The sequence below is a fragment of the Tinamus guttatus genome, unplaced genomic scaffold, assembly GCF_059628265.1.
Source record: "Tinamus guttatus ecotype Peru unplaced genomic scaffold, ASM5962826v1 Tinamus_guttatus_pri_ptg000085l, whole genome shotgun sequence".
In the NCBI taxonomy this organism is placed as follows: Eukaryota; Metazoa; Chordata; class Aves; order Tinamiformes; family Tinamidae; genus Tinamus; species Tinamus guttatus.
In genome coordinates, this window is record NW_028288619.1 from 469,239 (window position 1) to 496,520 (window position 27,282).

Consider the following 27,282-nt stretch of genomic DNA (forward strand, 5'->3'; position numbering starts at 1 on the left):
GGTCAGAAAAAATACGATCTAAAGGAAACATTAACGAGGATGCCCAAAGCACAGTACCTTGAAGAAATCTGTCTTTTCAGCCATGAATCTCAGGTTGCCTTGAGTGAGAGGAGGTCTAATGACCACAGCCACTCGCCCCTGGTTAGGACTGAGAGGCTGAGTGGTTTCCACACTGTTCAGATTTTCTCCAGTGACAAGAGCAACGGATTGAGTCAATCCAACCAAGTCCATCACGAGGGAAATAGTAACACCTTGAATGCTGAAATCACTCGCTTGTTTGCAAGCATTCATTAGAGTCTGAAGCCACAGTGGAGGCTGCACTTGTTCACAGTCTGAAATGAAAACCACACAAAATGTCTTATACCTCAAAACTACACCTATGATTGCTCTGTACTTTTCACAGTTCATCCTTCTCACTGTATGCACGTAGGAAAATGTATGCAGGAGATAAATACTTACTAATGTGCCTTTATATCTTTGCCTTTAGAATAAATTTAAGAATGTAGTACTATATCGCTTCAAATATTTAATAACTAAAAGCAAACATCAAAACTTAAGGAAGAAAAAATACATTTTATGGAATTGCATCTATTTTCATGGATGCATTCATGTCATTTTTTCAGACAAAACTGCATACTTAGTAGACTGTACATTCCCTCAGTCGTTTTCCTCCTTCAGGAAATACTTGAAGGTCAAACAAGTCTTAACATTGGGGTTTGTCCTAGAACAACTGTCGTATCTTATACATATAAAAAAAGTGTAAACTGACACAAAATGTATTTGTTTCACTTCAAGCACACGACGGTCCAAAGCATCTGCAGCAATTGACGGCTTCAATGAGAAACTTATCCCTACTAGGTAGCATTCTGCTTTCGCTGCAGGGTCTCACTTCCCACTTCTCACAGCTCCCTCCCTTGTCACCACACTGTGGTCTGACGATGCAGGTTCTTCTCTCTGCAGTTGACAGCCAAATTGCCCTTTGTGCACCACATACTCAATGCACCCGTTTATTTTAGTATTACCAGATTTACACTTCTTAAAGCATTGAAAGCACTGTGGATTGCATTAGTAAAAAAGTAAATGATTCCATAATGAGACGCACATGAAAGTGTTACTTAATAGGCCTAAATAGAGCATCTTTTTAGAACCAAAAGAGGAAAGGTGCAATTTAGAATTCGCATACACAATAATCTCGCAGTACAATTCAGAACCTAAATATGTGTAACAGTTCTAACGTAGGGTCCTTGGGTTTACAGACATGCACAGCCTCTGAGCGTGTCCCGCTGCCGCCGCCGTGCTGGGCTGTCCTGCCGTTCTGCGCACCAGACACGGTGCCTGGGACAGCAGCCTCCCAGCTCCCTTCCACCTCCTCCTGCTACGTCCCCGTTTCACAGAGCGCAAACGGAGAAGCCCAGGCACTGAACGAGCAACGCAAACCCCAGACATTCGACAAAGCCAAGGGGGTTCCTAGACCGACTACCTTCCTTTGAGACAACCAGGAGACAACTCAAGCTCTCCAGGCCTCCTGCTTTAATGTTCAGAGGGTGGCAATGGTAAGAGTTAAATCCCCTGAAAATAACAAGCAAACAGCTGATTTTTTTTGAACTTCTCTGTTATCAGCCGTGACTCTCTTACTTGTGTTTGAAAATGTTATATTTTTCAGAGTCTTATCACAGAAAAAGTAGAAATAGCCTATGCTTTTACAAAAGGTAGCATGTCTATTTTATAAGCGGGAATCTGAAGGTCAGAGATGATGCAACTTTTCACGAAGTCCCACAGCAAGCCCAAGGAAAAGGTTAACAGAACGCAGAATTCGGTAAAGTAATGCCCTTAGTTAATACAAGATCATCAGCAAGCTGCCTTTAACTGGCATGTAAATATTTGGCGTATCTGGATCTCAAAGTCAAAGACACTCTACTCCTGACTGTCTAATGAAGACACGCATAATACACCTAAAATACTGTGGAAACGGAAGCAGCAGTCATCTGTAAAATCAACGGGGCTGTTCCTGAATGCCCGAAATCTACCCCCTCTCGAAGCAGCGCCCATGCCATTTGGAAAGCTATGGATAAGAACAATTTCCAAGTTTCCAAGAAAAACAAAACCACAGGAGATTCTGAAACTATTGTAATAAATTGCCAAAATTATCATAATTACGGTTTCTTGCATGCACCTAGTATCTGCAACAATTCTCAAGCCATAGACCAGAAATGGCCCTGGAAAGAGGACACTTACGGGAGAACACACACATACTTCACAAAACACTCATTTTTTCCTTTTATTTTCTAATGTGGTCATGGCCAGAAGAACTGTTAGTATCCCTTGTTTCTTAAGGGAACAATTACTTTAACTTCTAATAGAAGCAAAATAAAACTAATGAAGTTCTTAGCTGCTGTGAATTCCATTCAACAGCATAACTTCTACATATTCCTCAAAGCAATAAATGTGCAAAGCAGTCCAAAATTACTCAAATGAAGCTAAAACCATATTTAATGTTAGCTTGTGACTACCACGTATTATGGCAAAGTTTTCCGTGATATAGGAAAAGTGTTATTAAGAAAACATTCCTGTATCCATATGGTAAGGAACCACACCTGAAAAATCTTTATTCTACTCTCAGATTTCAGCTTGTGCAATTAATATCTCATCCCAGTACTGACTAGCATCAAATTCCACACAAAATGTTCTTAAAACCTATTAAGAAATAGCTTAGTCCAAAAAACCCCAAACCAATTAATACAGAAGGAAACATGTATTTGAGAGGAATACCAAATAACAGTACTTAAAAGCACAACTATTGATACTTTACACATTAAAATGTATGTATTTATTTTAAAAGCAAGGAACAAAGAAGAGTAACACTTACCGACTTCAGGTTTCCCAGCATGTAATTCTGAAGTACGATTTCCCTCAGCAATGTAAACAGGAAAACTGGAACATTCAAGATAGAGCTGACAAGCAGCAATAAAGGCAGGCAGGTATTCTTTTGGTGCTTTTTTCTTGTTCGTCTTCTTCACCTTAGCATCTCCTTGTGACTCTCTATCCCACTTTGCAGCCTGCCCTTGCTCTCTAGTGGTGTCTACAGGAAGCTCTGTCCCTAACGGCTGAGACAAGGAATGACTTTGAATGATATACAGGTTGATAAACCTGGTTAAGAACTGCTGGACATACTCCAAGCAGCACTGCATTGCAGTCTTTTGGATTGTCTTCCCGCTTCGAGCGGCTGTCCCCTGCGTCGCTAGGGAAGGCAGCTGCACGATGGTCTCTTCGGATCCCACGGTGGACGCGGTCTCGGTCTCCGAGGACGTGCTGCCTATCACAGGGATGCTGGCTGCAGCGTGGCCGTCGCCGAGCGCTCTGTCGAGATCCTCGCTCGTGTCCGCCTGGTACTGCACGAACTCGGTGAAGCCGCTCTCCGAGGACCGGCTGCTGGGAGGATTTTCACCATCTTCAAACACATCGTTAGGATTGTCAAGTGAAATTGAGGGTACCTAATTGAGATAAAAGTTTAGTGATTCTCTAAAATGGGTTACTTAGGTACTAGTAAGAAATTACTTATTTCCTTGTCAGCTTGAAAGCAACAAAAGTTCTAAATTTTTATTCTAGCTTTAAATATCTCCCAGTCTAGGAACTGCAGGCCAGTCAATCTCATTTCAGTCCCCCAGAAAGCTACAGAGCAAACCTTTCTGGCAGTCATATGCAGAAACATGAGGGACTTGAAAGTGATGGACAACAGACCACAGAGACCTACCAAACACAAACTAGGTCAGACCAGCCCTCTTTCTATGCTGAGGCCATTGGCTCCATGGACAAGGGACAGCAGGGGATCTCATTCACCCGGGCTTTGGCAAGGAGTCTTCTATCAGTGTTCTTATAGCCTTATAACTTTTTTTTCGTCCCACAAAGTACAAATCCAACACACACAAAACGTATTTTTCCAAGATGCTGCAAGATACAGTCAGTTACCTTTTTATTTTCCCATTCTTTGATGGAGCTGCTGTGCCCAGTAGGGAGCTGCAGGATCCCATCTGCCCCTGCAGACAGCAGTGGAGGTTGGACCTTGCTAAGGATCTTGGAGCAGAGTCTGAGAGAATCAGTAAGCTCAGACAAGTGCAACGTATGAAGATGACTTGTCAATGCAGAAATCATTCTGAGCAACAGCTGAGGCAAATGTTCTGTTTGTATTTCAATATAAGTCTCCTAATAAAGAAATAGTAAAGTTCATGAATTACTGCACAAATTCCAACCTAAAGGTTATTTTCTACAACAGTACTATGTGTCATTTCCTTAACTGTTTTCTAAACATCTGAAAAATGGAAAAAGGAAAAACAAAAATTCAAACATCTGAGAACAGGAACTGCATGCTTTACTTCCAAAATTTTATGAAATTAACTTTATAGTTAAGAGAAAATTTTTCACTGGGTAATCCATACATGTAAATGTATCTAGCTTCTCCCAGAATTTTAAATCTTTACGCTATAAACACATTACAAGATGCAACAATACGACAAAAAGACTGCTACTCCAGTATTACTAAAATAATCGTAACATACAAACTTAGGAATGGATAACAAAAAAAAAATATTAATAGCTAAAGGGAAAACAGGCTGATTGCCATACCTGACACAGCACTCTCATACTTCTAGTAGGCTTTAAAATGAGAAAGCAAAGAATTGAGGAAAGACAGGTATAGAAAAAAACAGTCCCAACAGTCTTTGCTATATTAAGCAATGCCAACAAAGAAGATGCATCGTATTGTGACATTTAAAAGAGTTAGCCTTAAAACAAAGTGGCACAACTAAACTAGACCACAGAACTACAAAAGCTTATCCTGGTAATACAATACATGTTTCAGAGGAAAAAAAAACACAATGAGGACAAATGAAAAGATTTCAGATAAATGCATCATAAAAACATTTCTGCTTATATCCAACTAGTCTACCTGTTTATGGCAGTATCTTTCTAAGAACAAGATTTAATAAAGCAGATATGGCATTTCTGTAAAATATCAACATATAAGATCCCAGCATTAGCAACAAAGAAATTCTTACCAAAGACACTATATCCAATAAAAAATCCACTAGCAAGCAGAAATTTGTCAGGGGTAACTCAGATTGCTCATTACCACCTCCAGGCCCAGTCCGAAGTCTGGCATGTAACGTCCTCCTGCAACAATCAAACAGGGTTTCACAAATCAATTTTTTGTTTGTTTGTTTGGTTGGTTTTATTAAACTCACCGTGTTTCTCTATGCAAAGCTACACGTTTTCCTTACACACAAACAAATTGTCTCTCCTTTTAAAGTATTTTATTTGGCCCTATTGCTCCTCCTTCTGAAAGCACGCTATCGGGAATGTCTTTTGCTGTAACACAATATCCACTCATTAAATTAGTGAAATCAGGCCACAGAAAATTGTGCTTGTCACTCCACCTTATATCTTCTATCCCTAGCATAGGTACCAATAATAGCAGGAAGGAATAGTTTTACTGGAAACACAGTCATTTGGAAGAAATCAAAACCCAAGGCTTTAAGCACTTGAAAGAACGAAAATTAAAAGGCCCGTGAAGATTTAAAGTTGTGCAAGATAGAAACAAAACAGGCTCTGTCTTCTTCACCGTCAATTGCCTACATTGTTTCACTACTGACAAGAATGTGAGGAATTATCTTGCTGTGGAGAGTGTAAAGAAATGCAAACAGTCTGAAATCATGCTGTTATCTTAAGACTTTGAAAACCACAAAAAATATGAACAAAGAATATTTTTATTTCTCCAATTCATTCATTCTGCACATGTGGTTGGAGGAGGGAAGGTGCCGGTCACATTTTCAGCAACGGTTAATTATGTTAATCTTTTCGCGGTGTTTTGGAAGAGCTCGTGAATATATTCCTTCATGACTGAATAAAATGGTTTATTTGAAACAGCAGAAGCAACGCAAAAACCACACCTGAAATGGTGACAAGAAGATTGCACTGCTTATAAGATGGAAGAAGTGAATGGAAGAACGACTGGCACTATGGCCTCCTAAGTGTCACCAAAAAAGAAAGAAAAAAAAAAAAAAAACTGTATCTGGTTACGAATCTAAATTAAAAAACAAAATAGCATTCAACTTGCTGTACCTTTCTAAGAGCAGGTAGGAATAGACACCTTCCCTCCTAAAACTAGTAGCCTCCTTTACAGTTCAGTGAAATGGCCCATTGGGGTAAATTATGTAGCACTTGAAATCTTTTCAGAATTCTGTCCTCCCCTCAGGAAGATCTATTTCACAAATTACTCATACATTTGTTCAGCTATTATACCTTCCAAAGGAAGACTTAAATTAAACTTGCTGAGGTCTTCATCAAAGATAATTCTGGGAGAAAGCTCAGCTGCAATGACTTAGTGCAAAATTAGATGGGAGAAAATACCAGGTAAAAGAAATTCCTTTCTTTTTTTTTCTTTTTTTTTAATTTTTAGTAGGGAAATTGCATATGAAAAAGCCTAAGACTGTTGTGAAAAAGTAACAACTATTATTTCACATTCATATTAGGTGCCATAAAGACAACATATAAATTCAGTGTTTAAAATTGGCTGGATAAGTTTTCACTTAACAGCATATTCTATTAAAGCTCATGTAGATAAGCAGTCTCAGACTCCAGACTCTATCCATAAGAATCATTAATAAGGTGGGCAAGTATGCATTTACAGGAACATTGAATTATTTATGGACAAATTCTCACTTCCTCATTAGTTGGTAGCGGATTGCTTACTTCGTTTTGGGAATTCAGAATCAGTTCAAAACACAAAAATTAAACAAATCATAGAAGTGTTAGTTGGCAGGGTTTTTATCCAGCCTAGCCTCCCATGCCAAGCAGGACTCTGAACAACAGTAGATAAGGCCAGCTGCAGTTTTGTCTAGCAGAGTCCTGGAAACTACGGAGGAGGCTGCACAGCCTTCCTGGGTAGGCTGCTCCAGGGCTGCACCGTCCTCCCAGCAAAGCTTTTCTAGGAAGCCAGTCTGGATCCTGAACGGCCACTCAGTGCTGCCCCTTGCTTTGCCATGACCTCTGTGAACACCCTTCAAGAAATCATGGAGTGCTACGGAAGTCCCTTCCTTGCTTATTCTTTGTCAGGTCAAAACAAGCCCAGCTCCCTCAACGCGTCCTGGTGGGTCCTAGGCCTCTGCTAGAGCTTTGCTGGAGGACTCAACACCCTTCTTCAACTGGGGTGCCCAAAGCTGGACACTATGTTCCAAACAGCCTTAATAACACCAAGAGAGGAGGAAAATAACTTCCCCCTGCGGCCTACCTGCCCTCTAATGTAGCTCAGGATGCCATTTGCCTCATTTATAATGACAGCATAGTGTGCGTTCACAGGCAGTCCAAATATCTTAATATAGTATTAAGCTGTTCCTTAAGCAATGACAAAAGCTTCATTTTCTACAAATTTGATTCCTGCATCATCTATCCACTGACACTACATCAAACTCTGCTCTCTTGGAGCTCATCTTCCTCCCTTAATATTTCTAGGTCTCCCTTATTTACTACATTCCCTCCCTTTTTGTCACGTACAGGCCTCCCACACTTCTTCCTCAAAACAGCATGGCAAGAGAAAACATTCCACACCTCACTCTTGATGAAGATGCCCAACTTGACCGGTACACAAAGAGTCACCACAGACAGGACAAAGAGAACAAGACAAACAAGCTTTCAGGTCACTCTGGAGTCTTTGTCTCAGCAGGGGCACTAATTTCTGCCTCTTGTTTTCACCCAGATGCTGGTTGTGAGAATTCATGCTACTAAGACCACTAGTCATACTTGTTTGATAATAACCAAAGGGTCAAAATTAACGGGATGGGAAACTAAAAGACTTACAGCTAGAATGATCACATCAAACTAATTTATTTTTTTAAAACAGAAGCTTATAATAAAAAGCTAACTTCAATTTAAACACATGCAGTAATAAGTATTAAAACCCACCTGCAACATTCTTCAAACCAACGAGCAATGTAATCCCACATATAATAAGGCTCAAAAGAATTAAAGAGAAGATTGGCAGTTTTAATCAGTTCGGCTGTTCTCTTATTTTCTCTCAGCTTGCTAAAAGAAAATAAAAAGAAGACTTGTATTACACTTTGTTTCTGATTTATGTAACTACACATCACCCTGAGCTTCCCCCCAGCTATCTGACACTTGATGAACCATCTCCCCCTCATCTCTTTGGCAGCTGCTGCCTTATTGCTCAGCAAACTGGCAGGCTCCTCATACCAACGTCTGCAGTTGCAGGTTTCCTGCCTATCCTCCCTTTATTGTTTGACCTTTTTTACCACATGTTTTTACTAGAGCTGTTTTCTCATGACCAAATTCATATTTATTATTTTTCTTGCCTTTGCACTTCCTTCTTCTCCCTGTCTTTTACGATTCTCAGCACAGTCTTTAACCCTTTCTCTGACTTCCTGTAGCACTCCCCAGTTTTATTCTACCAGAAAGCTCACCAGCCCATATTGGTAAGTTCCTTCCCCCGCTTTTTTTTTTTATTATTATTTTATTAAAGAACAGAAATATCCACAATGCTACAACTGATCTGTAACACTGAGATACAAACCTTCACCTGTATCAAGGGAATATTTCTGCTGTGAGGAAAGGGTAAAAGTATGCTAAAGCTTTGAAAAAAGATACAGCTCTTTAGACCTCTGCATCAAATGCAAAGTTGCAATTAACATCAATGGAACCTGCATCATTCAAAACCATGGTCGCAGTCCCACAGGCTACACAATTGCAGCTTAAATACAGTATGCTTTCTGCTATTCTTCTTTTTTAAACAAAATACATTGTTTTGTTTAAAATACTCATTATCCACCTGCTTAGTTGTGTGTGGTCTTTGTTGAAAGAAGGTTCTGCCTGAAGCTCCAGTTCTGCTTTGCACTGTGTGTATAACGTTCGGAACACTTCAATCAACACATCCTCTAGGATGGCAGGGCCTAGAGAGAAATACCAGCAATAACAATCTTGTGTGTTATGGCCCTGCAACAGTCCACATCTGAGAACTAACTAAATAATTAGCTGGTTTTGGTTATCGAAATCAAAAAATTCCATTTGTTCAACTTCATAAACTGTGTTCATTTTCAGAAACCTTTCTCATTCCAAAAATACATGGGTAATTGCAGTATCTGGGGCTACATTAAAACACAAGCTTCTTTGCCCCTGCATGTATAATGAGGGTCTGATACCAACATATCCCACTCAAAAGTCAGGGAGTCACCTTAATCTAAGGCACGCGCAAGCCAAAACACCCCTCCTCTTCTAAGGAAGGGGCTCAGCTCAGTACCATGTGAATGTGACTACATGGTTTCCTAATGTAAGGAAATTTTCTGCCAACCAGTTTCAAATATCCCATCACAAAAGCTGGTTCATGATGTTATCATTCAGAAAATTTACTCAAATATTTAAATGAAAAAAATATAATGTAAAATATTTTCAGCATCTTCATTCTCATTAAACTGAGGTGAATTATCTTTAATTCTGGACAGACTCTGCAGCATACTCCTTTAAATAGTGTTCCCTTTAAATTTGAGCAAATTTCTAATTTTTAAGTGAAAAGGCTTGCTTCTAAACAAGTTCAAAGTGATTCGGTTTAAAGTATTTTCTCTTTCTGGTGCTTTCTCCTATCTTTGTAGGACTGCCTTCAGTTGGAGTGCTGTTGTTGGCTTCAGCAGAATTCCTATTACTTTTCTCCATCTGAATTTGCCAGAAGAATCCTTTGCATACTGTGAATGAAAATGTGACCCCCAGAAATCACAAATTATTGGAAAGAAGTCAAGTTCTTATCAGATATTTTGTTCTTTGCACCGCACTTTGCAAATCACTTGCTTTCCAAATTGTACTCTTGGAACTCTTGTTTTTTTATGCTTTTATTATTCTGACCCCAAGTCTTAGGACAGACTTAGAAAAGGATTTTGCTATTTCCACTACTCCCAAAGCTGTGTTACTCCAATGAAAAAGGTAAGATATGTAGCCAATACTTTTTAATTATCTACTTTTGCCTCATAGTCCTTTGCACTTATTTATTGACCATTAAATCTAAACACTTTAAAAGGGAGCAAAGAAAATAAAAATAAATCAAAACAAAGAGACATTTTGTTAACAATAAATTCTTCTGAAAAAAGTAACTATTCTGTTGTTAATATTTCTTATTTCTATGTGCATATCTGATTAATGAACAGACTATTCCCAAAAGCAATGGTTGAAATTTACACCAGTTAAAGCCACTGCTCCATTAAAGAAGGGGGAAAGATCCAAATAGAATTTCCTTCACCATGCAGTTACTTCTCCCAGTGACTCCCGATTACTTCAGACTGACTCTGTTGAAGGTAGACAAGTTGGATAAGGTAAAGCCAACAACAATACTAAAATATTAGCTTGGAAGACCTAGAAATATAGCTTACCTGACAACATTAAAACTGTCATTAAGAATACAGCTTTTTAAATTTGTGCAATAAGAAAGAAAAATTCTGTCAACAGAATCATACAAAATGACGTCAAGACTCAAAAAAGTAATATAAAAAAATACCTAGTTCAGGCTTATCCAGCAAACTTATAAGAATTCGAAAAGGCTTTAAGTCTTGCATTAATGTGCTTTCTTCTCCATGTCCATTAACTTGTAATATTCCAACCATGGCCTAAAAAGAGCAAAAGCATATCAGGAAAACTAAAACAGAAAATAGTTTTTGAAAAAAGCTGCATATAAAGGGAATATTCTTGGCAGAGAAGACTGACTCTTTTCCTACCTCACTGTAGCTTGATCACGCCATTCTTATGTATTTCCTAAACTTTGTTTTCAAAATCAAATTCTATTCCATAGGAATACTAACTAGACTATATCAACATACATAGGGAAGTAGAGAATGCACAATTACATACTGCAAATAGATTCAAAATCAAAAATTTTTGAGAATAAAAAGGACATGATCAATGATGAAGAAATTGCCTGAGAAGGTAAGACGCAGAACTTAAGAGCTAAATAAACAATCTGTCCACACAGGGTATACCTGACTATGTGGCAGACCACTGTCTTGGCTGAGCTGAATGGAAACAGTTTTAAAACAAACTGGCAAACTGAGTTCCTACACTAAAGCGGTTAGCAGAACTAGCTGCAGAATTTAAAAAATCCTGAACTGTCACAGATTAGTTTTGTGTCTGCTGTTTCCATCACTAAGTCAAGCTAGTTCCTTTATTTCACTGTTTCCAAAATGAACAGGACGAAAAAAGAAAAAAGGAGACAGGGAGAAAGAGGCAGGAAAACAAGATTGACCTGTTATCTGTTATAAAGATATATTGTTATCTGCTATAAAGAGGGTACTGTCAGTCAGTATCCTGACAGAAACACCTTCTATACTTGAATGTGCCTTTAGAAGCAAAGAATTTTCAGTACATAATAAGATAAAGGAGAGGAAAATACATATAAGGAGACGAAGAAAAGCAGAAAGAGGCAATTTCTTTGCAGTCTTTCAAAAGACAGTAGATGTCTTTAGAAAGCACATGTAATGTATAGCAAAGCAGGCCAAAGCTTGTAATGCCCTTATAATATTTTAAAACAAAAAATAACAGAATTATCTCCCTCACGTTAAAAATGGTTGCTCTCCATTCTGCTGTAAAAGTAGTGCCTGCTACCAAAAAGCAAATAGGTGATATCATCTCTGCACTATTAAAAGTACTATCATATAGAAAGAATCTAGTATTTAAATCCTCAAAATGAAAGCTGGAGCATAAGCTACTAACAAAGGCCTAGAGGATGCTAAAAGCTCATTATCTTTTGTACAGAAGGAGTATTTGAAGCTTTATCTCATTCAAGTCTTCAGGCCTAGGCAACATGTGAACCTGCTGCCATGCAGGAGGCAGAAGTGTGATAAGGAAAGTGTGAGAGCACCAAGAAATTCCTTGATGTACCAGCCAATGGAAAACAGAGGAGAGGAAAACCTTCCCTACTGAAGTCTTCTGGGTGGAGACTAACTGAACAATTTTCCTTTTTTGCTTCCCAAGACCTAGGAGAATTTTCCATAACTACAGAGTAGTTCTACAGAGAACTACAGAGTTCTCCAACTCTGTTTTTGTGAAATAACAGACTTCCATGTGCTGGGCTCATAAACAAATATCTTCCATACATGCTACATTCACTACGGAAAAGGAGAGACAGAAGCCTAATACTTGTCCTGGCTATACTATATTTTTAAAGAAACCCATCATCCTACATCTCTCATGTGTTTTTCATTGAGAAAGTATTAGAAAAGTGAGAAAAATATCACAGAAAGATAGAAATTACAGTCACGTTGAAATAGCAAATTGAAGGATAAAGAAACAGCTACATTGCTCAATATTATTTATGAGGATAAATGCTTGAATAAAGCATTGTAGAGTTACCTGGACTAGCATTTCCTTAGAAAACGTGTTGAAATAGTAAGTGGCATGTTCCTCGGGATTGCTGTGCCTTGTACTTCTAGGTCCTATAAGGGCACCATTGTTATCAAAGCCTTCAAGCAAACAAAAGACAAGGCATCTAAATACTCATCTCTTAGCAGAACTGTTTGCCAATTTCTTTAAACTACGAAGCAACACACTAGCACTGGTAACTTACCAAGTTGAAGTCCATGTAATGTTGGCAAAAGAAAGATGATTTTATAGAGTTTAATATGGGAAACTGACTGACATTATTTTCATGCAAGCATTCTGCATACAGAATTAGACAGTTTAACTGTTATGCAACGCTACTAATCAAGGTTGTTTTTGGTGCAGAGAAACAAATCTTGAAAAACAAAGTATGAACTACACAGTCCTAGAGTACCTACAAAAAATATGTTCCATAAAAGTATTTCAATATCAGTATTATTATATAAATGAGAACATAAAGTGGAGTATTTAAAATGTAAACAGATGATTACAGAAAAAAAAAGATAATGCACTGACACTACTAACATAAGACACTTCTACAGGAGGAATGTCAGTCGCTTGGTAAGCATTTACATTCCACAAAATGTAATAAAGTAATAGATACTCAAAAGTAGATAAAAATAGATGTCCATTTCATTCGTATCTTTTAGAAAAGTGTAGAAAAACAAGAGGCTAGTCACACTATTAGAGTTTGACAGAAGTGTTTTCCACAGTTTCTGTCCTGAAGTAACAAAAACAGAAAGAAAGCTTGAGAAGATGTAAACCATCCAGTTGCAACTGAAAACAATTGTTCTTAGCAATAGCTAAAAGCTAACTTGTATCTAAAAGAGACGTAATGTGATTTTGTTAACAGAATGTTAATAAAAGTGTTTCCAACTATAAAACAGTAAGAATAGTTAACAACAGAATTGAATAATATATATTGTACATAAAATCAGACTTGAGAGAGTCTTACAACATAATCAACTCCCCCATTTTATATTTCTGAGTAGAATATCATTGTAATGTAAAAGCAGCACATGTTTACACACATACACATCTTTATATATATATATATCCCATCTATATATATCCAGAAAGTCTGACCTATTCAAGAGAAAACGGGGGCATAAGCTGTTCACAGAACAGGAATCATCATTGTGAAACTAATTTCTGAAATTCCATTATCTTTAAGTGGAGTCTATGCTTGTAAAATAGCTGTAAAAGAAGCTTCTGCAGTTAAGAAAAGCTGCATGATATTTTAATTCCATAAAATATCCGTTTCAATGGCAGCAAAAGATACATCTAATTCCTCAGAGATACTGAAATGAAATCTTAGTGCAGAGTTTAATCTGGAAATTATAGCTTTAATTTGGAAAATGTAGGTAAGTAACATGACAGTGTATGTCATTGTTTTTCTCTAAAATGCAAGTAATTTGCAATTCAATGCTTGAGCAGTGATAAAGGCACGAACTGATTTGAGCTGAAGTTGGTATTTTTAGCCATTTTATGAATTGCAGTCATTTGGCAAGAAGCCATGAGAGTTTACTATGCGGTATTAAAAGCAACCCCCACACGTAATTCCGAGAAGAGCAAAACTAAACAAGCCTGGCTTTTTTTTTTTTTCTTCTCTCTCACATTTATGCATCAAATTCCTGCAACTTCTACAGCAACAACTCCAACCCCCTCATGCCAAACTCTGTTGCTGACTCCCTTGATACTTTCAGTTCCCTCACATCCCCCAAATCCTCACTTCTTCTCTCCCCCATCCTCACAGCTACCTGCTCCCATGTCTTAAGCTGCAGCTGGGCACGATGCAGCACTTGCTGGAGAGGGTTTGGGGTAGCCTTGAGACACGCGTGTATTTGCTGGTGAGCTGGGAGTCCAAACAAAACAGGTAATAGCTGAGCTTAAAATACTCTTCCCCTCAGGTACAGAAACCACTTTGAGTTTTACGACACTGCGAGGAACTCCCATGTTAGAGATTCTGACTTTTCTCTTAGACATGTCTGGAAGTTATTTGGAAGAGTAACAGAGCGGCTGGATATGATCACAGATTTTATTTGCCTAAAAAATGTTGAATAAGAGTAATTATTCTCATACTCATATCCTCCAGGCAGAATCTTCTAGATAGTTTTTATTCTCTACTACTCTCTTTTGAGCAGAGGTTAGTTGAATATAAAAGACTAAATGAGCATTTTATTTTACTAAAACATTTACTGAAACTTAAAGTTAAGGCTTCCATAATCAAACCTTTGTCAATACAATGCATACAATGTATTTCAATATAGTTCTTTATTTTGATCCCTTCTATACCATTATGCTCCAAAAATGCCATTTATACCCTGTAACACCTATTCTCTGTATTTTTGTTTTAAAGTTTCTAGAGAGACAGATTGCCTTTGAACGACTGCTTGCGGAGGCCTCGTGCAACGGCTCCACCCCTGACTGTGGCCCATACTTGCTGCTATTGAAAAACGTACAAATAATTTATGTAACAGGAAGGAGTTCTAGCACGACATTCTTAATTGGTTATGCGCAGAGAGAGAAAAAAGAGACAGGCTTCTTCCTTATGATGAGAAAGAAAGAAAAAAAAATCATTTCATTTTTTCAAGAATCCTTCCCCATATTATGGCCAGTGGAGCCTTCCTCCACTTTTAGACAAATGCAGCACAAACCTACCTAGAAGCCAAGCATAAAGCCTTCGGTTGAGTGACATATCTCTGCGCAGTACTACGTGGAGGGCTGCTGACAAAATTCTGATCATGTCTGGACGTGTTGCCTGAAGAAATTAGGGACATTACTTAAATTAACTATGAAAAATACATCTTATTTTATGCTTTCAGCTCAATGTACACTAAAAAAGTTGTTAATTCAATGTTTCAGCATTTCCCAATTCAGAATAGCTCAAGAGCATGTCTTGCTCTTGGGAAACTAGAACACATTTATTACTCAAAACAGACACATTGTAATAATGTGTACTCTTCAGGAACAACAAAAATGCCTAACTCAATTAACAGTTCATTTCTATTAGAAATTATCTCATTTTGTTTACGAGGCAGAAGCTGTGCAAAAAAATTCAACTAAAATGTAGTTAAAAAAGAAAACAGATGTATAAACTTCAAATTGGTTAATGTTTTAAGGGTTTATGTATTAATAACCCCTCCTCCCCCCGCAAAAAAAGTTGCATCATTAATTTCATCATTTTAGTCCCTCAACAGAGATATTTCTAAGAATCCCATACTTACTACTAGATGTGAACAAACCACCCCACAGGCAAAGGTAGGTTTTTTTCCATAATTTCCATAATTTTTAACAATTGTTAGAATCAAAATGTATGTATATTATTTTCCTCCAGGAATAGAACTCAGGGATCATTTTACAACAGAAAATGATTAGCAGCAAATGCTATCATCTGAAAATTATCTAGAAGCTGTAGGCTCATCTTCCTCTATGACTGGGGATGACTAATCACCCCAGACCACTGATCATTTACAATTTTTTAATGTTCTAAATCATTTATGCTCTGCTAAAACAATTAACTTTCTCTGGTCTTTGAACACTGGGAATTTGCACATGAACTGATTACTTTTTTTCTAATCAAATCAGAGCAAGTTAAAAGCTTACATATAGCTAAATGTCATACTTCATATTAGTTTTGTGTACACAGAAATATCAAGATAAAAGGCCATGACATGAGAATAGCCAGACCTATGAAAGAAACTATTACAGAAGGCTTTTTTCAAAGCTGGAGCAAACCATGAACAAAGATTAACTAAATATTGTTACTAAGAAATGGAAGACATTAAGGAATGTTCAAATTAGTTCTTATACATTAATAACCTACCTGACTCATGTGGAAAGGAAAACAAAAAAGGATAAGGTCCAAAGTGCTCCTCTGTACTAACACACTAGAATCCTGCACCGATGTGCTTACTGCTTCCACCTGAAGTAAGGGAAAGTACAAAAGGATTTGCTGTATTAAGTTGGTAGATATAACTGAAATGCTTACAAAATAAGAACATTTGCTTGCAGACACAGTGAGGTATAGAAAGTTCAAGTCACTTCAAAATTTGAAATAATTTTGTATTTTCTTGTTTTATCTTGTTTCATTATTTAATCAGTAAGAATAAATGCAATTACCCCTAGCTGTGTAAGAATGAATTTGTACCTCTTCATAACATGAATTGATATATTTAAAAGATAAAATAATTCACTACACATTTTTCAAAAAGTACAACAAACCTCAATCATTTTTTACTAACGTATGTCAAATGGAGAGCCAATTTTAATCAAAACCCAAATAGCTATGAAAAGTTAACTGAGCTTTGCAACACATTCATCATGCACAGAGACAACAATTTATCTGGAGCTGTATTTTTATTTCTTCAAAGGCTACCTTTGTAAATATGGAAAACATCTAGCAGTTGCTGGAACCTTTGCAATTACATAATTACACTGTATCTTCATTGCTTTAATAAAACATTACCATTAACTCAATGTCACTGCCAATTATGTAGAGTTGATCCTCCATGGAGAGCTTCCTGTTCAAGTGGGAGAGGACGTAGGTGATCCCAGGCAGCCGAACGGCCGGGCTGGTGAGGAGACTACCCCAGAGCGCGCTGTAGAAGGCTGACTGGTCCACCGCCGCGGCGACCTTCTCCAACAGCGTGTTCGTTCTGCACAACAAAGTCAGCTGCATTAATGTGTGCATTGCTAGCAATCCTGCTCCCCAAAACCTTACAAATTACGGAAAGGATACTTTCTCTTGAGAGGCTAAGGGAAGCCCTGCTTACATACTGAACACTATGATCCACCTAACAATCCTGTGGACAGCCTGCCTTGCAAAATACTTCTGCCTGTCCACAGCTTCTCCTTACGTATTCAGGACAGCTCAAGGCACTAAGTAACTTACCCATTTGCTACTGGAAGCCAACTTTTACTGCAGACAGAGCCTAACTTCATTCTTCAGTGTGTCAAGATTCAATCCCAGTACCTCAGACAAGCTTAGGCTTGCTGGCTGTGTAGAGATGCCACCTCCCATGCCACATTGCTAGAAATATAACATTAACTTATACAGACAGGTGGACTACTGCTATATGGCTCTTACATATGTGGGTTAATAATAGCTTAGATGTTTTAATTAATAAAAATTAATTGTGGAACTCTCATTTGTGTATCTTTAATTCAATTGATACACCTGTTTTAGACCAGAACAAACATTTAGGGGGCACCCACTGAAAAGAAACAAGTAAAACATTCCTAATGTTACATATCTCAATAACATACACAATAATTGTTCTATGTGATTTCAATTTCCTTTGGATGTTAGAAAGCACTAATAGTTAATTTATCATAATTAATGCTGGAAATTCTCCATTACAATGTTCAATTGCAATTAATATGAGTAGATTAATTTGATGCACCTTTAAGAAAATAAAAGCAATCCATACAAGCATTTAATGAAAAGTTGCAACCAAAAAACCAATCATGTTAGCTTGCAGCCATATCTATCCTTACCTTTCATAATACTCTGATCCCTCCTCTAAACCAGGCAGTATCCCAGTTAACAGCCCTTGCAGACCTGGTTTCAACGTTTTCCCCAGTGGGAGGTAATAAATCTCATAGAGGCTCAATAATGTTGGCTTGACCGACATAGCAGCATTTGCAAGGAGTGGAAATAGCCCAGAACTGTGAACAAAAAAAGATATATGTATATACATACTTTTTAGGAAGCTGCTCATGTAGTACAGTTTTGATGAAATCATTAAAAACTGTAACAGACACGTTCAGCATAATTATAAATAGTAGAGTTTATCCTAGAATTTTGCACTGACACATCACCATGCTCTTTCAGTAGTAGAAATAAAGTATCTATTTGCTTTGGAAATTCTATCAGAAAATATATTCTCAACCCAACACTAAACCTATTGTTTAGGATGGATCATTTAAAAGATTAAAAAACTAAGGAGAATGTTTTTGAGGTTACTGTGAAACTAAGTGCAAGTTCATGAATGACATATATGACCAGCTAAGTAAAAGGGGGGCGGGTTCCAGATATTAAAAACATTTTTGCTTTTACAGCTAAATAGCATAAATTACTACAAATAGCATTAATAACCAAAAAGACGTGAGCACATATTTTTCACTATTTCACTATGGAGCACTCTGCTTTAGAAGACCCTGATACACTGAGAAAATGCATGAAAATTTAAAATATATGTTTGAAACAAGCTTCTTAAAATCTACACCAATATATCATTAAAAAAAAAAAAAGGCTTTTTAGTATGGTGTTATGCATGTCACAAAAACACAGCTTTTCTAAGTACAATGGTATTTGTAAAAAAAAAAAAAATTTCTTTATGTACCTAGAAGAAAAAGCATGTTGCCACTGCCAAACTATTTTTCAGGAAAAAAAGGCCTCTTTGTTAGATAACTGGCACACAACCCCACAGTCTTTCTTTGCAAGGCTGCCATGCATCCTTCAAGGTTTGATGTTTAGAAATGCTCATTCTGCCTTTACTAAAAATACTGGAATCTCTGCTAGTGCAATTATGTGAATACCTTGGTCTTCTCCCAGGCATGTACAACAACAGTGCCTTTGGCAACATTACACAAGGCAGCATTTTTCACTGTGCTCACAGAACTGAAAGAAAGTTACTTCAAGGACTTAATTGTCAATGCTTTACTAGTGCGAGACAGAATAGCTGAAGGTACAGTTTATTTCCAGGCCCTAGCTACCTAGTCAGCATTTAGCTTTATTCTACTATTTCTCAAACTTTACTCTCTAGGGCTACGTAAAGATTTAGGACAACATGCTTGTGTACATATATATATAAAAAAACTTACACACAAAACCCCCCCATGCCTTGTATAATAAGACTTAATGTCTTCCCCTTTCTCTCCCACCTCTCCAACAGAAACCTATTAAGAGGTTTAGGAATCAAAATATTTCACTATACTTTCTTTTCCAAGCTCTCTTTCCTTCTCATGACCATCAACTCCAAACACTAACAGTAAGAAAAATTGGTTCTAATCCAACTTTCCAGCCAGATATACTATTAACCTTCTTATCTTGTTGCTTAGATTGTGTGGAAGCGAAAGTTATTTGAAATAAATGACACACTCTTTTCCCAAAACATTTAAATCACGATAGAAAAAATGTAATGCAAACGCACGGAAGCTAAGTGTTAGAAGTACAATTATTGTGCATACATCCACAAAACTGTTTATTTCAATGAAAGCAATAAATTTCAGGTTTCTTAGCAAGAGAATTCATTTTAAGAAAAGTTTTGGTGATCTGCATATCTTTTGATACACAGTATTCAGAGGAAGAGTATTACAGAAGGGCCAGGAACATGAGGGAAAGAAAACACTTGATTCTTGCAGTGTAACTAAACAGTATCATTAGTCTAAAATGCAGAAAGCCAAAAGCATCCCAACTACAATTTGGAATGGAGTTGCTTAAACTACATGTACCTGTATAGGAAAAGATCTTTCGCCAGGCGCTTGGGCCCAATGATTTTGAAGATGATCTCATACGTTTCCAGCGCCTTCCGATGAACTCCACCCGGCAGGGCTGGATGAAGGCATTGCGCCAGGCGCTTGCCTATGGTCAGCTTCTTGGGTACTACCTGGTACTTTGCATTGTTCTGTAGCACCTGGTTAAAGGAATAATAAAAATCAATACATTAAGAGAAACAACACTAATGAGTCACATGCTGAACATTTTACAAGAGTCTTCCCAAACATGGTTACTAAGTTACAACAAACCCATAAGTCACAAAGAAAGCACAACAAAAAGGTTTAAAGTGAACTGTGGAGCTTTTTGTTTGCAATGTCTTTCATTTGCACACTGCCGTAATTGCCAAGGTATTTAAAAACTTCCTTTGTAATGAGCTCCTCACTTAACAGTTCGTCATTTCATTTTATTAGTACTTCAAGCCATGACCATGCTATGGTTTATCAGGACAAAAACTACTATCTCCAGTTGCCAAAATGAACCAATAGTTTGAACCAATAGTTCAAAAAGAACTATTCAAGTTATCTCAAATATAACTCATTGTCTGCAGTTTAAGAAACTCTGGGACAGCATACAAAGCTTCACAGCTGCCTGAAATTGCGTAATTGCTTTGGAACTGGAACGCAGAATTGCATTTATGTCTTTAGATTTTTATTTCTGAATAACATATCCTTTTTCTTATATAATACACTGTAAAGAGAAGAAAGGAAGGATCTGGCAGTTTATACAAAGAAATAGTCTCAGAAACCTTGACAGCAATGTTTTCGCTCCTATTTAAATGGCAGCACGTAAGCACTTCAGTCCTGTCATTTTCTGTGCAAGTTTCTGTAGAGCTCCACGCTGGTAAAATGTGTGTATGCAAATAATATCCTGATCCTGACAAGAACCACCCCCCAAAAAAAAAAAGAAAACCCAAACAAAACTGATGAGAACAGGATTTTTATGGATGTCAGGTCCTATATTTGTAAAATGCTATTAAAGATCATAATGATATTGCACATTTCACATATTTACTGGTAATACTAATTAAAATGCTAAAAATTTCTGGTCAATCATTATTTTGAGCCTCATTGTATAATGCATATCTTATATAAAAGATCTTGTTGACATTTATACCAATTCCTTTTTTTCATACTATTTCAATATGATTATAATTTAAAGCAAGGTGATTAAAAGTAAATGCTAATAATTGGAAGGGAAAAAATATTTTAATTTATTTGCACTAAAAATTAAAAGAAACTTACTTATCCCTTATGATTACAACGGCTTCTATTGTAAGTCTTTAAGACATTTGTTTCTTATTTGCTTGCTGTACAGATCCAAAAAATGGATCAAACCACTAATGTTGTTTCCAATCATATTAGAACCTGCTAGAACCTTTCCTTTCTGTATTATTATACCAGTTGTCCAGTCTCTAACTGCAATGTGCATTCATGATTTTTTTTTCCAAGCACCCAATAATGCATACCTTGTTTAGCTTTCCAAGTGCTGATATTAAATCTGCCCATTCACTGGAATATTCAAAGTTCTTCAGAGCTTTGTCAACTGCTGCTACATAGTTTCTATATTTGGAATCACTTAGTAGCTCCAGCTCCTCCGTGTTCATCCTCCCACAGAGTCCCCACTAGAGACCAGCTTGCAATTCATGTACAACCATTACCTGTTCAAAAAAGAAAAAACACCCAAAATGTTGTAACTAAAGTCATATTATTAAAACAATTTCATAAAAGAGCATGGTATTTTCCTCACGAAGGGTAATACAGAAACATCAAACTAAAATCAGGCTATTTATAGTAAATCATATACAAAAGCACAGGTGTTGTACACAAATATGAAATATGTCCCATTTCTAATTTCTAATCCAGTCCTGTAAAACAATGTTGGAAAAATCACTCCCCACCTCAACTCTGCTTATTCTACAAGGTGAAGCAAGTCTGAAGACATCTTAACATTCAACAGCTAAGACAGTACTGCTGCAAATTAGTGAACACAAATCAATTTTTTTATGTATATATTTCTGAGAAAGACTTTTTTGGGTTTTTTTTGTTTGTTTGTTGTTTTTTTTCTGGGTCATTACCAAAACAAATGACCTGTCCACAAACTAACATTTTTGAAAAACAGAGCTCGATCTTTCTGAATCACTTCCAGGTGGAAGAAAAGAGAAGACGACACATGCAAGAGCTGCACAATATTCAACATTACCTTCAGGCCTCAACAGTTCTTTTACGGGATCTGCTGTTCCTAGTCAGCAATACAAATGTGCTTCGCTGCAATATTATAATATTACCCACACATACCAGAAGAATAAGTTTAATAATGTTCTATCATCAGCGGCTTTTGCAATTTGTTCTATGCGTTTTCGTGCCACCATTGCAGTTCCAGAAACGTGACCTCATGCTTTTATAGGGTACACACTCATTTCACTAAATTTAACAAAAACAAATGTTCCTCAAGCTATTTCAACCTCAGACAACTATAATCCACAGTGAGAAACTCTGTTGGAACGGAGGCTTTTGTACCCCTTTTAACTGGAGTCTTTTGGGCATTCTCTCCGACAGGCAGCTTCAGGAAAGACATCACACTCTGCAAATGCTCTTGTCTTCTGGCTTGAATAAAGGAAAACTGGAAGAAAATTGCATGCACAATTGTGGGCTGAAGCATGGTGATCCAAACGAAAACACAAGTGTAACGACAGAGAAACTGTACTCAGCAGACTGCCTACCAGGCAGGATAAATATCACTCTGCAACACAGCAGCTTAAGATCTCCTACAGTGAGCAGAGAACGCGCCTCGTCGGTTCCTCTTCCCCATGAGAAGTAATGTGAAAAACAGTGGGAATATTTGAAAAGATAAATGTCCACAAAACAACACAGCAGAGGAATTAATGGAGGTAGAAAGTGACATTCCCATCTCTCACGGTTCTTAATGAAGACATTTATCTTCAAATTCTGCTAAGGAGTAAGTTTAAATGTTTCTAGAGTAGTCAGAAAAGACTAAAAATTCAACTTGTATTATTTCAGGCAACAAACACACTCCAGTTGTGTAAGATGCATCAGAAAACATGGACACCTTTTATCATGTATCATCAATTTCAAATATTTTATCTGGCACCTAAAAATCTTTGTTTACCTAATTTATACTGTATCCATCCATCCCTTCAAAGACGGTTCTACCCCAAACGACTGTGAAGCTGCTATATAGAAATTTTATCTGCAGGTATCATCAGGAGTCATCACTGACAGAACATCGCAAAGCCCCAGGATTGTCACCCAGTATTGGCAGCTACTTGAAGGCCAACCCCTTGCTACGTTCTTAGGTCAAACCAAAGGCCAACAAACATCACCACTACCAGCCTGTTTTACTTCTTCAGTGCTGTAAGAGTTAAAAAGGAATAAAACTCTATCCAACACCTCCTTACTATGCAAATAAAGACAGCAGTAAACTAAGCTTTAAATAATCTAGTAAAATTTATTTGGTAAAGTGATCTAGACCCTTTTTGTTCCTTCAGTTAGCAGATGCTTCTGAAGCTGCAGTGACATGAACCTGCTTTAATCCTCCCAAGCGTCACGTCTTCACTACCGGGAGAACATTAAAAAAATAAAGTGGTGCTTCTGCCAGGGAGGCTGCGGGGCCCCGGGTAGCAGCAAGGGACCTCTGAGTCCCCACTCACCACCGACCTTCCGGGGACTCCAAAGCCTCCAACACTAACTCTGCTACTAGGAAAACAGGGACTGGAAGGTACCAAAAAGGCCTGCTCTTTTCTTCTGTCCCCTCCTCAAAAATCAAAATTCTTCGTTATCCATTTCCTTATTCTCTTTATTACCATCTTACTGCTCTTGTTCTACTTTTTTAGATTAAAAAGGAAAGTCACATAGAAGAACTGAAATAAGAAAATAAGCATATATTTATTTTTTTAAATAGGAAAAACCTAGGATTGTGAGAGTTAATTAAAAAGCCAAAAATTATAAATTTTTTGCACCTATGATTCTGATGGCTGACTCATAACGACAGGCTGTCTTTGAGGCAGAACAGATATGGAAAGTATTATTTAAAAGTATATCTGGAGTGCCAAATCAATAGATTTCATGATACCCACTGTTTACAGTTTGTATATCAAGTTTATCAAGTTTATATATCAACTACATATGAAGTTTATTTCATTCAGTTTCACATCATAATAACGATCTTTGCTGTGGATTAAGTCCAGAAAGACATCAGTTTTGCTTTGAGAAGCTCTAGGACACCAACAGATTTCTCACAGAGACAGCTGCACAACTGCTCTCCACAAGTAAAATGAAATATTAACACTAGAAAAAAGAAAAGGACCAATGCAGAAGAAGAAAGGACAGCAGCACAATTCTCAGTTTTCCAGACACAAAGGGTGGAGTAAGAGCTTGACAAAGCGAATAATTCTTTTTGAGTGAAGAAAGAATCAGCATCCTTTTTTATTCCACTAAAGCTTAAAGGCAACAGGACCATCTATGGCTGGGGGAAGAACGCAATACTGCCTTCTTCAAATGCTTGAAAAATCTGAGAGCTAACAATGTGGTCTCATGGAGGGAGTCAGAGGTTAGACAAAAATAGCAGGATGACAAGGTTAAACGGGTAGCTTTTTAGGACCTACTAACAGACAGAATATTCTCTTTCAACTTAAAAACAAAAACAAAATAAATTTGAATAGCCTACCTTTTTAGACAACACTCATTGCCCATCAATTAATGAAGTTACTCTAATCCTGTAATTGATGATATTTGCTGATTTTATATATATTTATATATATTTTATACATTTTAATTACAAAATCTTTCTGACATATTTTATTCTGTTGCTCATCAAGCCCTTTTCCTTTATCCATGTTATTGCTTTATTACTCTTTATAATTACTCTGCAAGTCAGAAAGCCGTTTACACCTAAACATTATCTGTATGCTATCAGCATATTTAATTATGAAGTTTTAGAACTTCAGAAAAAAAATCACAACATTCTATCCTTTCTTACCACTTTGTGTCCTTTTAGTGAGACTATAGGAGAGAATGAATTTCCTGCATTTTTCTTCACAATAAAGAGTCTGTATTTTAAGCAGCACATCTTCCAAGTCATTTCAGTAGCCATAACAGGCCAAGGATATAGAATAGATATCATGCAAATATTACACACAAATAATGATGTTAGGAAGAATTTCTATATGAAAAGAGTGCTCAAGCATTGGATCAGGTTGCCCAGGGAAGTGCTGGAGTCACTGCCCCGGCAGTGGTCAAGGAATGTGTAGATGAGGCACTTGGGCACATGGTTTAACAGGAGTGGTAGTGATGAATTTACAGTTGGACTCCATGATTCTTAAGGCCTTTTCCAACCATAACAATTCTCTTATTTTATGCATAAACCTGGCACAATGCCTTTTTTAAAGCTACAGGTATTCTCATTTTTATTAGCCCTCATATATAAAAAAGCCACTTGTCTTTACAAGTCTTCCTTTTGCTTAGTCTGAAGATACTGCATCAAAATATAATTAATCTTTTCTTATTTCTATCATATATTCTTGCAGATACTTTTCTGTTCTCTTCACTTATAATGAAAATGCAGATTTAACAATATTTAATATTGCATCACTGATATCTCAATATAATGTTAAAGCTTGGTAGTATTTATCTCCTTACAAATACCATACCCTGCCTTACTGTTTAATGGATTACTTTGAAAATCAAATGAATAATAAAATGTATACACAAAACCATTAAACCATCAAAAAAATAAGAGGATAAAACATTTATCTGTCATTGTGTAATCACCACTTAGCACCAGGACTAACTTTCCATGAAATGTTTTACAGTCATTTCCCTTTTTAAGCAGAAGGATGAAGAGTAGTGTTCCTTGTTTTTTCTCTCTTTTGCAATATCTTATAACAAGAAAGAGGCAAACTTCTCAGATAGAAATTTACCCAGTTTCACGAAGAGTCAGGACACGAGCAATGAGCAACCTGTTGGAAGACTTTGCCTCTTTTTATGGATGACAAAAAAGGAATGTGTGATGAAGCCTATCATCAACGAGGAACATTTACACTACCTAAGAAACGCAATAAACCCTAAACTATTTCATAAATCCACATTCAAATCACAAACAATTGCTGAAACGGGCCTTGACACTGTTTTCAACCTCTGCAGGGGCTTAACAGTAGCTAGCAGGCAATTCTTGCTATATTGTTCTATAGAGTCTCTGGAATTACTTTGAGTGGAAGCAGGAGTTATTTGGGACTGTGGATCTCCTTTTGGTGGGGGTCTGGTGTACTGTGTTCACATAGCAGCCTTCAATTCCTCACATCACCAGAGAGATTCTGCCTTTCCTCTGAAGTCTGTTAAGATGGTCCTTTCCTGGCTGTTTTCTACAGTTCATCCTTTCCAAACTGCAACATTATGTTTCGTTTCAATACAAACTATTGACTCACTTAAGATGCTGTAAACGGTTTTGACAAAAGAAATTAGAATGAGAAGAACCACACCTATAAGTAGCTTTCATCTACACTTGTCTCAATTCACTTGCCCGATTATACAATTTCTCTACTATTCCTAAATTCTCAGGTATCTGTTACACCCCAAAGCTCTTCTTTAGGTGTGACCTGCTGCTGTTCCCCTCTGATGCTTACCCAAGCCACAGGGAAATGTTACACCTGGCTGCCTCACACGGATTTGTCACACTGGCAATGTTGCTTCCTGGTACAGGTCAAGGGGCTCATCACTAAAGAGTCCAACGGCGCTTGCTTTATTTCATTTTAAGAGCTACGATTTGTCCTAACTCTGCTAACAACTTTGGCTCACATGATGGTTTCCTATGAATTCCTCAGAACTTCAGCTTTGGGATATTTCAGGCATAATTCTAAATTTATTTACTGATCAAAGCACAGTTATGGGACATACAGGAGGAGGCCTAACAGATAATCAAAAAGTAAATGAGAAAAAAAAAGCAAAACAGAACTATTTGTTTTTAAGTTGTGTACAGTGCCCACACACCAAGCTGGGAAGTGAAGAACATGTTTTTATTTTAATACACCTAATAAAAACATAGATTTGAAAACACAGAAAACAGAAGCCTTGTCATTTATTAATTCATTATATTTTGCTTCCTTTTGGAAACATTTAAGAGCACGAACAGCAAAATAAATACCACAAATTCCAGCTTCGTCTCCCAAGATAAATATCAAAGGTTGGGAATACTATCTACAAAGATGCAGATTTTCCAATTACAGCTAATTACTCTATAAAATGATTTTCTATACAGTCCTTTCATATTCAGAATTGTTTAAAGCAGCGTCTCTAATGATTTCTGAAGAATAAGAATATTTTGAGCTTGTTATTTTAGCTAATTACCAT

General features: G+C 37.1%; 1 protein-coding gene across 7 annotated transcripts in view; it reads right to left on the reverse strand.

Annotated features, from left to right (window-relative positions):
* DOP1A (DOP1 leucine zipper like protein A) overlaps positions 1-27,282 on the reverse strand; it is a 56,230-nt gene that overhangs the window by 25,713 nt on the left and 3,235 nt on the right. For 3 of the 7 annotated variants that reach the window (XR_015913122.1, XM_010217638.2, XM_010217637.2), the window contains exons 1-15: positions 21,387-21,591; positions 19,876-20,057; positions 17,917-18,087; positions 16,886-17,075; positions 16,244-16,342; positions 15,079-15,178; positions 12,391-12,500; positions 10,544-10,652; positions 8,834-8,954; positions 7,954-8,073; positions 5,052-5,166; positions 4,621-4,650; positions 3,967-4,200; positions 2,867-3,491; positions 58-332 (exon numbers count right to left, since the gene is read on the reverse strand). Coding sequence is in view for 6 of the 7 variants with exons in the window: in XM_010217638.2 (XP_010215940.1) it covers positions 58-332; positions 2,867-3,491; positions 3,967-4,200; positions 4,621-4,650; positions 5,052-5,166; positions 7,954-8,073; positions 8,834-8,954; positions 10,544-10,652; positions 12,391-12,500; positions 15,079-15,178; positions 16,244-16,342; positions 16,886-17,075; positions 17,917-18,087; positions 19,876-20,057; positions 21,387-21,524 (2,619 nt within the window). In the remaining variant the exon portion in view is untranslated. Of the gene's footprint in view, positions 1-57; positions 333-2,866; positions 3,492-3,966; positions 4,201-4,620; positions 4,651-5,051; positions 5,167-7,953; positions 8,074-8,833; positions 8,955-10,543; positions 10,653-12,390; positions 12,501-12,604; positions 12,875-15,078; positions 15,179-16,243; positions 16,343-16,885; positions 17,076-17,916; positions 18,088-19,875; positions 20,058-21,386; positions 21,592-27,282 lie in introns of those variants that run through there. The other 4 variants (XM_088520296.1, XM_088520294.1, XM_088520293.1 and 1 more) reach the window with 3 other exon arrangements.